This window comes from Hypanus sabinus, chromosome 12, assembly GCF_030144855.1.
Source record: "Hypanus sabinus isolate sHypSab1 chromosome 12, sHypSab1.hap1, whole genome shotgun sequence".
NCBI classification, from domain to species: Eukaryota; Metazoa; Chordata; class Chondrichthyes; order Myliobatiformes; family Dasyatidae; genus Hypanus; species Hypanus sabinus.
Genome location: NC_082717.1, coordinates 8,349,017 through 8,361,042, shown reverse-complemented (window position 1 = coordinate 8,361,042; position 12,026 = coordinate 8,349,017). Strand labels below are relative to the sequence as shown.

At 43.3% G+C, this 12,026-nt stretch overlaps 1 protein-coding gene across 4 annotated transcripts in view; it reads right to left on the bottom strand.

Annotated features, from left to right (window-relative positions):
* Positions 1–12,026, bottom strand: part of LOC132402615 (collagen alpha-1(XII) chain-like) — a 380,160-nt gene that overhangs the window by 327,911 nt on the left and 40,223 nt on the right. For 3 of the 4 annotated variants that reach the window (XM_059985520.1, XM_059985521.1, XM_059985522.1), the window contains exons 5-8: positions 11,072–11,128; positions 8,184–8,447; positions 4,319–4,483; positions 865–1,038 (exon numbers count right to left, since the gene is read on the bottom strand). The exons of the other annotated variant lie outside the window; for it this stretch is intronic. In XM_059985520.1, the coding sequence (XP_059841503.1) occupies positions 865–1,038; positions 4,319–4,483; positions 8,184–8,447; positions 11,072–11,128 (660 nt within the window). The remainder of the gene's footprint in view (positions 1–864; positions 1,039–4,318; positions 4,484–8,183; positions 8,448–11,071; positions 11,129–12,026) is intronic. 4 annotated transcript variants of the gene reach the window in all.

Genomic DNA, 12,026 nt, shown 5'->3' with positions numbered 1-12,026 from the left:
ATACCCACAAGAAAGTGAATCTCAGGGTTGTATATGGTGACATATAAGTTATTTGATAATGAATTTATTTTGAACTTTGAATTCCAATTCCAATTTGCTTTGAACCAATGTATTCCACTCCTTGATTCATTCACAAATGAGAACTGGTTTCCTGGACTCACCATGACCTTGTGCATTGCTAATCAAATCACCTCTCAACTTTTTTTGAGAGCACAATCCACCAACCCTTGATTGTAAATAAGTTCCTGGCAAAACGTCCATTAAAGAATTGGCAAGGGATATTAATTATGACTGGGAAGATGCCTTCCTACAGATGTACCATGGAGACCATTCTAACTGGTTTGGGGATGGGAGGGGTGGGAGCATGGCACAAGATCGAAATAAGCTACAGAAGTTTGTCATCTCAGTCAGCACCAGCCTCCACAACATCTAGGACATCTTCAACAAGCGATGTCCCAAGAAGCAGGCATCCATCATTAAGGACACCACCCATCACCCAGGACATGCCCTCTTCTCATTGCTACCGTCTGGAAGGAGGTACAGAAGCCTAAAGGCACACACTCAGCGATTCAGCAACAGCTTCTTCCCCCTGACAAAAGATCTCTGAATGGACATTAAACCCATGAATAACATGTCGCTTCTTTTTTTTTTACTCTTTGTGCACTACTTATTTAATTTAGTTTTTTAAAGAACTAAAATTAATAAAACAAAATTAAATAGGCAGTGCAAGAACATCATTATTACTTTACATTTTTAAAATTATTATGTATTGCATTGTTGGCACATGCCAACAATTTTCCCAAAATATGCCGGTGATATTAATCCTGATTCTGATTCTTATGATCCTGTTAAAAAAGTTCTCACCTTCCTCTCCGCTAACTATTTCACTAAGTTGTTCCTCAACACCAGAGCACACGCGGCCTATTATCTCATTCTGGACATCTTGAATCCTGTCGAAGTCTGCCACTTTGAAAACATGCTTCTCCAAAGGAGGGGAGGCAATGGCTTGTAATTCTTCTAGCTCTGCTCCCTTTATACCTGAGGAAAGAAAAGCAAACTTTACTGAACTCTTCTCTGCACTCTTTCCAGTTTAACCACATTTTTGCTATACCAGGGTGACCAAAAGTGTGCACAGTACTGCAGGTGCAGCCTCATCAATGTAGCATAGCAGTTAGCACGACATTATCACAGCTCAGGGCGTCACAGTTCAGAGTTTAATTCTGACATCCTCTGTAAGAGAGTTTGTACTTTCTTCCCATGACTGGGTGTATTTTCTCTGGATGTTCCAGCTTCCTGGGTGGCAGGTTGGAGAGACCAAGGGAGGTGCAAGACGCTCCTTCAATCTGCCTGCCTGCTCGTCACCTTTGGGTAAGTTGGAGCACCTGCTTTGCCCAAACCACACCCCCCCCAAACAGGGTTACATGAAGCCATTGGAGCAGGTGGGTGGGTACGAGCAGCTGGTTCATATCACAAGTTCTGGTTATATGCGACCACTGACACCAGGTAGACAATCTCTGAAGAGTACTGATATTTGCTGGCATCACCAGTTGTGTAAAGACACTGTCCAGAAGAAGGCAATGGCAAACCACTTCTGTGGAAAAATTTGCCAGGAACAATCATGGTCATGGAAACAACATGATCACCCATGTCACAGCACATCATGAACAAATGCTCCAGTTTCCTCCCACAGTCCAAAGATGTACTGGTTAGTAGGTTAATTGGTCGTTTTGAATTTCCCTGTGATTATGTTAGGGTTAAATTGGTGAGTTGCTGGCAATGCAGCTTGAAGTGCCAGAAAAGCCTTTTCCACACTGCATCTCTAAGTAAAAATACAAGCATAGGTAAATTACTGAAAACTTATAGTTGAGACACAAGAGCCTGCAGATGCTGGAACATGGAGCAACAACTGATCCGCTAGATGTAGTCAACAGGTCAAACAGCATTTGCTGGGGGGAAGGAAACACTGCATCAGGAGGGAGATTGGTGAGATGAGATGACCAATATAGGGGGCAGTGGTATAATGCAAAGAGTTAATTTTATTGTGGGTCAAAAGATGCTTCTGCCACCCCAGTTGGCGATTGGCTCGTTCAAAAGATGCAGCAGCTCTTTCCCATTGGTTGCCTTGTGCGCCGCAGTGCTAGTGTCTGGTTTCGGGTGACACTGAGAGAAGAGAGAGGGGAAAGAAAGTGTAAACTAGGTGGAGCAAGGTGAGAGGATTGGAGTGTGAGGGTTGGAGTGGAATGTGCCTAACCTGCTGACTTCCTTCACCGTTTTGTGTGCATTGCTCTGGAAGTAAGATTTGGGAGTTTCACCACATAATACTTCTGTGAAAGGACAATTACACATAGAGAAGCATGAAAAACCAAAGTATAGATGTTACATCTGGAGTTAGAATAAACGGGAGTAGCAGTCTTTTACATGGTGAATGGTAGGGCACTGAGGAATATGGTAGAATAAACGGATTTGGGAATACAGGTCCATAATTCATTGGAAATGATGTCACAGGTAGACAGGCTCAAAAATAAAGCTTTTATCACATTGACCTCCATAACTCCAAATATTGAGTACAGGAGGTGGGATGTTATGTTAAAGTTGTTTTAGACGTTGGTGAGGCCTAATTTGGAATATTGTGTGTAGTTTTGGTCACCTACTTACAAGAAAGATGTAAATAAGTTTGAAAGAGCACAGAGAAAATTTACAAGGAATTTGTCGGGGCTAGAGGACCTGAGTTATAAGAAAAGGTCGAATAAGTTAGGACTTTACTGCTTGGAACATAGACTGATGGGAGATTTGTTAGAGGTATAAAAAATTATGAGTGTAATAGATAGGGTAAATGCAAGCAGGCGTTTTTCACAAAGGTTGTGTGGGATTACAAACAGAGGTCATGGATTAAAAGTGAGAGGTGAAATATTTATGGGGAACATGAGGGGAAATGCCTTCATTCAAAGGGTCATGAGAGTGTGGAACAAGCTGCCAACATAAGTGGTGCATGCAAGCTTGATTTCCAAATTTAAGAGAAGTTTGGATAGATAGATAAATAGATGGATAGATACGGTATTGATCCCAAAGGAAATTGCAGTGTCACAGTAGCATTACAAGCGCACAGACAAAAATATTAGAAGTAAGGAAGAATAAAAAATAAGTTACTACAGACAGTCTAACAGGAGCAGGTCATCACTTCCCCGGCTATAGGTTGACTCACTATAGAGTCTAATGGCCAAGGGTGAGAATGACCTCATATAGCACTCTTTGGAGCAGGGCAGTTGTTTTGGTCTGTTACTAAAAGTGCTCCTGTGTTCAGCCAAGGTGGCATATAGAGGGTGAGAAACATTGTCCAGAATTGTCAGGATCTTCTGTGTATAGATATATGAATGGTAGGGGTATGGAGAGCTATGGCCCCAGTGGGAGCAGGCAGTTTAAACTGTTCGGCTTAGATGAGATGGGCCAATATCTGTGCTGTACTTCTCTATGACTCTATTAGAGAGAGAGAAATGATCGAGGCTGCAGGGAAAAAGAAGTCTTCAAATAAGAAGAAAATCATTCTGACCAGATGTGAGGAAGAATGCCATGCCAGAAGTTCTCCTCAGATGTATTCCATTATTGCATAGGTTTGGACATTATAGATAAATGCCAGCTCTTGAAGCTAAGACTAAAGGTACATCTTGGTCGCTTTGATGAGGCCAGAAGTGAGATACACATTGCAGATTTTTTTTTCCACACAGGACACAGAGTGTATTTTGGTTTGAGTTTGGAAAGGAAATAGATTGAAGATTTACTTGTCAAGAGTACATCAGCAAAATGTGACATTTGTGTCAAATCAAATGAGCCGGGCAGCCCATTCGTGTTGTCACGGCTCCAGCACCAGCAGAGCATGCCCACAACATACTCAACCTAATCCATACATCTTTGGAATGTGGGAGGAAACCGGAGCATCTGGAGGAAACTCAAGAGGGTCATGTGGAGAATGTAAAACTCCTTACAGACAGCAGCAGTAATCAAATCCCAAACTTACAGCTGGTGTCATAATAGTATTACGTTAACCACAACACTAAATGTGCCATCTTGAGGATAAGATGGACGAGAATGCTGGTAGGACCAGACAGATAGATCTTATCCTCCCATAAATAATGAGAATTTTGCTTTACTCCTCATTAGCGTCATTACTAAAGCCAAAAGTAATTTCACAAACTGATTTGTCCTTGAAAGGATAGTGGTGAACTACCTTCTTTATGAGGCTTAGGCCACTGAACCACTTAGGGGAGAGCACGTGCATTTTTGTTCATTAAAAAAGCAAGAGCTTCGATTGAGAGTAACGCACCCAAAGTAAACACTTCAACGCCAATGTTGCGAAGGATTTCAGCATTTTCTGACACTGGATCCTGGGACTTTCCATCGGTGATTATTATTGCTATTTTTGGGTAGGATTTCCTTGCTCCAGCATCTTCAGTGAAAGTATTCTTTATCAGGAAATCAATGGCATCACCTTTGGAAAGAAAAGAAATCAATTTCAATTCATTTAGTTGAACAATGGTTAATCAAACTGATGAGACATTTATATCTTCCTACTTTTCCAACTGTTCCTTATGAACTTGGTGGCTATGTTGTTAGGTGCACCTCTGCGTCTGTTCATTAATCAAATACTAAATCAGCCAATCATGTGGCAGCAACTCAATGCACAAAGGCATGCAGATGATTGAGAGGTTCAGTTGTTGTTCAGACCAAACATCAGAATGGGGAAGAAATATGATCCAAGTGACTTTCACCGTGGAATGATTGTTTATGCCAGACTATCTCAGAAACTGCTGATCTCCTGGGATTTTCACAGACAACAGTCCCTAGAGTTTACAGAGAATGGCAGTGCCTTAAAGAAAGTGGCAAAATCATTGTAGACCCTCGCTATCCAGAACATGCCCTATTCTCATTCCTACATCAAGGAAATTCCAGGAACATGAAGACATACACTCAATGATTCAAGAACAGCTTCTTCTCCTCTACCATCAGGTTTCAGAATGGTCCATGAAACTATGACCACTACTAGTCAAAATCGTAACACAGGAGCACAATTAGGCCTTTTGGCCCATTGGGCCTGCTCCACCAAGCCTACATGGCTGATTTATTATCCTTCTGAAACCCATTTTCCTACCTTCTCTCCATCAGGGCATCAAAGATCTCTCAGTAACATATGACACTATGACAAATAAAACTCCACTTTAAATGTAACCAACTGACTTGGCCTTCACAGCCGTATGTGGCTAACGGGATTCCTCCTCATCCCTGTTCTAATTCAACATCCCTCCATCCTCCATTCTCCTACTCTGTCCTTCTGCAGCCACTCTGCTTCCTCCACACTAACTCTCCCTCCAGCTATGCACTTTGAATATAAACTTACTTTAAACCTTAAACCTGACCCACACAGCACAGCAAATCCCTAATACATATAAATGCGTACGGAGAGTGAAGTTGATCCTTTGTCCTCAGGTGGGGGGAAGGGGCGAACTGCACAGAATCGCGATAAACTGCAGCAAGTTGTGAACTCAATCAACTTCATTATAGGCACCAGCCTCCCCAGCGTTCAAGACAGCTTCAAGGAGCAATGTCTCAAAAAGGTGGCATCCATCACCCAGGACATACCCACTTCTCACTGTTACCATCAGGTAGGAGGTACGGGAGCCTGAAGGCACACACTCAACAATTCAGAAACAGCTTCTTTCCCTCTGCCATCCATTTTCTGAATGGACGTTCAACACTACCTTACTATTTCTTCTTCCTGATTTTGCATTACTTAATTAATTAACTTAATTAACTTTTTAATTATATATGTGTATAAACACACATACTTACTGCCAATTGCAAGTATTATCGTTATGTATTGCACTGTACTGCTGCCACATAACAATGAATTTCACGACATATGCCGGAGATATTAAACCTGATTCTGATCCCTGCTTCGATTTCAGCTTGTAACCCCTCACCTCCCTCCCTCCCAGTTTTCATTATATCCTCAAGCTGCTCCTGTAACTTCCACTTGAACACACCCAGCCAGTAGCACTGAACATAAAATACAGCAATACCGTTACTCTGTGTCTGAAATCCATTTCATATTTAGCAGGCGGACTGGAGATAACTTCAAATGGTGCATCACGCTTTGGTACGGCAACTGTTCTGTCCTGAACTGTCAAAACTGCAGAGCTTGTGGACTCAGCTCAGCACATCATGGACTCTACCTACACTTCTCGCTGCCTCAGTAAAGCAGCTAGTAGCCCAGATGTTCTCTCTTCTCCCCTCTCCCACTGGGCAGAAGATATTAAAAGCCTGAATGCCTGTACTACCAGACTCAAGGACAGCGCTCTAAGACTATTGAACAGTTCCCTGGTAGAATAAGGTGGATTCTTGACCTCACAATCTACCTTGGACCTGACTGTCTGCCTGCACTGCACTTTCTCCATGACTCTTTATTCTGCTTGGCAGGGGTAATTCGTTGAGCACCTTCGCTTTTTCCACCACAGCTGGGGGGGTGCTGGGGGGATTTCCCAAAGGCTGCCACTTTTAATTCTGCTTTGCATTCCCATTCCAACATGACTGTCCATGGCCTCCCCTACTGCCATGATGAGGCCACACTCAAGTTGGAGGAGCAACATCTCATATTCTGTCATCATGGCCTCACTCATATCTCATCTGGGTAGCCTCCAACCTGACGGCATAACATTGATTTCTCTAATTTTAGGTAACTTCTCCTCCTTCCCCCTTCTCTCCAATTTCATTTGTCATTCTGACTCCCTTCTTACCCATTGTCTTCTCCTCACCTGCCAATCATCTCCCTCTGATTCTCCTCCTCCATCTCTTCCTCCCATGGTCCACTCTCCTCTCCTATCAGATTCCTTCTTCTTCAGTCTTTTACCTCTTCCACCTATCACCTCCCAGCTTCTTACTTCACCCTCCCTCTATACAGGTGACGATAAAAACCCATAGCACAGAAGCAGGTCCTTGCTGACAGGAACCATTTAAATTAGTAATCAAATGGCCAACTAAACTAATCCCCTCAACCTACACAATGTCCATATCCCTCCATTTTCCTCACATTCATGTGCCTATCTAAATGCCTCTGAAAAGTCTCCCATCTATCTGCCTATACCACCATCCTAGCACCCACCAGTCTCTGTGTAAAAAACTTGCCCCCCACATCTCCTTTGAACTTATCCCCTCTCACCTTAAATGCATATGCTGTGGTATTACACATTTCAAACCTGGGAAAAGAGTCAGTTTACTCTCTCTATACCTGTCATAATCTTAATAAACCTATCAGATCTTCCCCCAGGTACCGCCACTCCAGGGAAAACAGCCCAAGTTTGTCCAACCTCTTGTGATAGCTCATGCCCTCGAATCCAGGAAGTATCTCGGTAAGCCTCTTCTTCACCTTCTAAAAAACTTTGACATCCTTCCTATAATTAGTGGGCAGAACTGTTTGCAATACATCAGGTGCAGCCTAAACAGAATTTTATAAAGCTGCAACAGAACTTCCAGACTTTTGACTCAGTCCCTCAACTAATAAAGGCAGACATGCCATAGGCCTTCTGAAATACCCTATCAACCTGTGTAGCCACTTTCAAGGAGCTATGAACTTGGACCCCAAGATCCCTCTACTCATCAACACTGTTAAGGGTCTTGCCCTTAACAATGTACTATCTCTTTGCATTTCACCTACCAAGGCGCAACATTCCACATCCATCATCCATTTCTCTGCCCACATCTGCAACTGATCTACATTGCACTGTATTCTTTGCCAATCATCTGTAGTATGCTAATCATAACACCACCAATATTCATATCATCTGCATATTTATAATCCACTCATCTACATTTTCATCCAGGTCATTTATATACATTATAAACAGCTGAGGTACAGTATAAAGCCCTGCAAAACAGCACTAATGGCAGACTCCAGCTAGAATAAGTCTTTCAACCACCACCCTCTGCCTTCTATGGGCAATCAAAATGGCCACCTCACCATGGATCCCATTATCTTAATCTTCTGGATGAGCTTCCCACGAGGGACCTTGTGAAGTGTCTTATTAAAATCCATGCAGACAACATCTACGGTTCTACCTTCATCAATCACCTGACCGTTCTCAATGAGAAACAGACATGAAGCTGTCTGGAAGCAGAAGAGGATTGGATTCACCTACCAGTCATGGTATTTCCTCCTTTGTAGGGAAGACTAGTCACAGCGTTGAGTACATCCAACTTCTGACTGTATGTGTTCAAGTTGAACTCTGTTCTAGTGTCTGAACTATATTGCACAATTCCAACTCTCGTCTTGTCATCTCCGATCTCGAATGCAGATACGAGGGAGTAGATGAATTCCCTGATCCTATTGAAATTGGCTCTCCCCACACTCCATGATCCATCAACCAGGAAAACCAAATCAGCCACAGCAATAGCGGAACATTCTGGAAGGACAAAGTGAGGTCATCAGCAACTGGAAATAATGTGGATTGACAACAGGACGTCAAACAGCAAGCACACACAGCAGATACATATGATACATAGGGCAGCATAGTTAGCACTAGACTTCACAGCACTGGCTATAAAATACGGGTTCAATTCCCACGACTGTCTGTAAGGAATGTGTACATTCTGTCTGTGACGAAGTGGGTTTCCTCCGAGTGCTCCAGATTCCTCCCACATTCCAACAACGTACAGGTTAGGATTAGCAAATTGTTAGCCTGATCTATTGATGCCAGAAGCATGGTAAAACTTGTAGGCTGCTCCAGCACAATCTCCACTGAATGGATTTGACACTAACAATGCATTTCACTGTAAGTTTCTACATACCTGTGACAAATGAAGCTAATCTTTAAAGGGGTGGAACACCGTCGCTGTAAGTTTAATTAGAGACTCACAGAGTCATATTCAGACAGTATAGAAATGGCCCTTCAGCCTGTCTCATCCATGCTGACCAATATTCCCAACCAAGCAAGCCCAATTCACCCACATTTGGGCCATATCCCTCTAAACACTTCCCATTTATTTACCCAGCCAAGTAACTTTTAAATATTGTTAAAGTACCTGCCTCAAACACTTCCTCTGGCAGCTCATTCGATATGCTGATCACTCCTCACCCCTCAGTTTCCTGTTAAATCTCTCCCCTCTCACTTTAAACCAGGATTCCTGAACTTCTTCTATGCCATGGACCAATACCATTAAGCAAGGGGTCCTGGACCACAGGTTAGGAACCCCTGCTTTATACCTATGCTCTCTAGCTTTTGATTCTCCAACCCTGGGAAGAAAGGCATTCAACCTATTCATTCACCCAGTCCTGATGAAGGGTCTCGGCCCAAAACATTGACTGTTGATTCCTTCCCATAGATGCTGAGTTCCTCCAGCATTTTCTAAGTGTTACTCTGGATTTCCAGCGTCTGTAGAATCTTGTGTCCACCTTATCCATGCCTCACATGCTGTACATCTCCATCAGACCACCTCTCAATCTCCTACACTCCAGGGAATGAGGTCCTAGCCTGCTCAACCTCTCCCTATAACATAGTCCCATGAGCACACCCATTGAAGGATGTAATGTTGAGCCTTCATAAAGAACTGGTGAGGCCTCATTTGGAGTATTGTCAGTAGTTTTGGGCCACTTATTTCAGAAAGGTTATGCTATCCTTGGAGAGGGTTTAAAGAATGTTCACAAGAATGATTCCAAGATTCCAGGATTGAAAGGCTTCCAATATTCCTCACAACACAGACAGCTAGGTGGCATACCAGTTAGCATAATGCTTTATGGCATAGGCAATCACAGATCAGGGGTTCCATTCCTGACGATGGCTGTAAACAGCTTGTGTGTTCTCCCCATGACCGTGTGGGTTTCCTCCAGATGCTCCAGTTCCCTCCCTCATCCCAAAGATGTAAGGGTTAGGGTCAGAGAGTTGTGGACATGCTGTGTGGGCACCAGAAAACTGACGAAACTCACGGGCTGCCCCCAGCACATCTTAGATTGTGTTGGTCGTTGACGCAAACACCGCGTTTTACTCTACGCTTCGATGTACATGTGACATATAAATCTAACCTCTACAATAAAAGCCACTCAGTCCATTGAGCCCATGCTAGCTCACTGATCAATCCCAATTTTGCCACTGATTTCTCCTATCGCTATCAGATCATGTAGAGCTTAAATTCCCAAGTAATTTCATTATCAACTTGTCTCCAACAGGATCAGAGTCAGATACAGATTAATCACAGGCACATCGAGACTTTAGACGAAATGCTAGTTGTTTGCATTAACAACTAACACACCCAAGTATATGCTGGGGAGGGGGGCAGCCCACAAGTTTCACCACATCTTCTGGCACCAGCATAACGTGCCCGCAATGCTCGGCAGAGCAGCAAAACACTACACAAGCAATGAACCAGCAGCAGCAAAACAAGCCCTGCTCCTCCTTCCAATGGGCACATACACAGTTCTCAAACCCCCAGAACAGGCTAACTTTGACCTCCAGCAAACAGGAGGACTGATGAAGGGTCAATCGACTGGGCATTATTTCAAATTGTTGTTGCCACTCGGAAATTTCTACATATAGACTAAGGAGAGTATTCTCGCTCTCTGCAACACCATCGGGTATGTGCCGGGGGTGGAGCACGGCACATGTGGAGAGTTGTAAACTAACTCAGCTCCATCATAGGCACCAGCCTCCATAGTATCCAGGACATTGTCAAGGAGTGATGCCTCAAAAAGGTGCCATTCATTATTAAGGACTTTCATCACCCAGGTCATGCCTTACTCTCATTGCTGCCATCAGGAAGGAAGTAAAGAAGCCTGAAGGTACACACTGAATAATTCAGGAACAGCTTCTTCCCCTCTGCCATGATTTCTAAATGGGCATTGAACCTATAAACACTATCTCACTATATATACGTACAATCACAGTTTTTTTCTATATGTATTACATAGTACTGCTGCCGCAAAGACATCAAATTTCATGGCATATGCTAGTGATATTAAACCTGATTGTAACACTGATTTATCTATACTTCAAGCAGACAAGGAAGAGAGAAGACTTAAACATATCACACTTACTCTGGGAAAGGTCCTCGACGCTCTCTGGCCTGACTGTTGGTATGCGGGCTGACTGGACTGGGAAGAAAATAGAAAAGGTGCATCAGCAAATAAGTTCATTATGATTTCAATCGTTGAGCCGCTGCAGAGGGACATGAAATAGCTCACTTTAAGAGAATGAATGAAGGGATTAGAAAGAACTGAATGGGTGGCAATTAGCAGGTACACTTACACTGCAAGAATTATTCAGGACCACCACCTTGTTTTCTGAGGGAGATGAGAACATCAGGCAGGGTTTTACAACAACAACTTAAAAGAAACTGTAGGTGCTGTCAACTGGTGTTGAACAGATTTCTACAAAAGGAGGACATGTTGGATGCCCTGGAGTGGAAGGCATGTGGGACTGAGAGGGAAAATAAATCAGCCATGATGGAATGGCAGAGTAGACTCGATGAGATGAATGGCCTAATTCTGCTCCTATGTCTTATGACCTTACTAAATGGGAGAGAAGACTTGAAGGTTAACACCTGAGGCTCCTATGATGACTCTGGGCCTGGCCTCACTGAAGCTTAGAGGAATCAGAGGGTATCTCATTGAAACCTGTCGAATATTGAAAGGCTTAGATAGAGTGAACTTGGAGAGGATGTTCCCTATAATTCGGTGGGGGGAGGGGGGCACGGTCTAGGATCAGAGGGCACAGCCGCAGAATAGAGAGTCGTCCATTTAGAACAGAGGTAAGCAGGAATTTCTTTAACCAAAGGGTAGATAATCTGAAGCCAAATCATGAAGTAAAGAGGAAGTTGATAGTTTCTTGACTGGTCAGGGTGTCAAAGGTGACAAGCGGAAGGCAGGGGAATGGGGTTGAGAGGGATAATAAATTAGCCACGATGGAATGGCAGAGCAGCTTGATGGGACAGAAGGCTTAAATCTGTTTCTGTGTGTTATGCCTTATGGAGAACAGATCTAAAGGAGACGG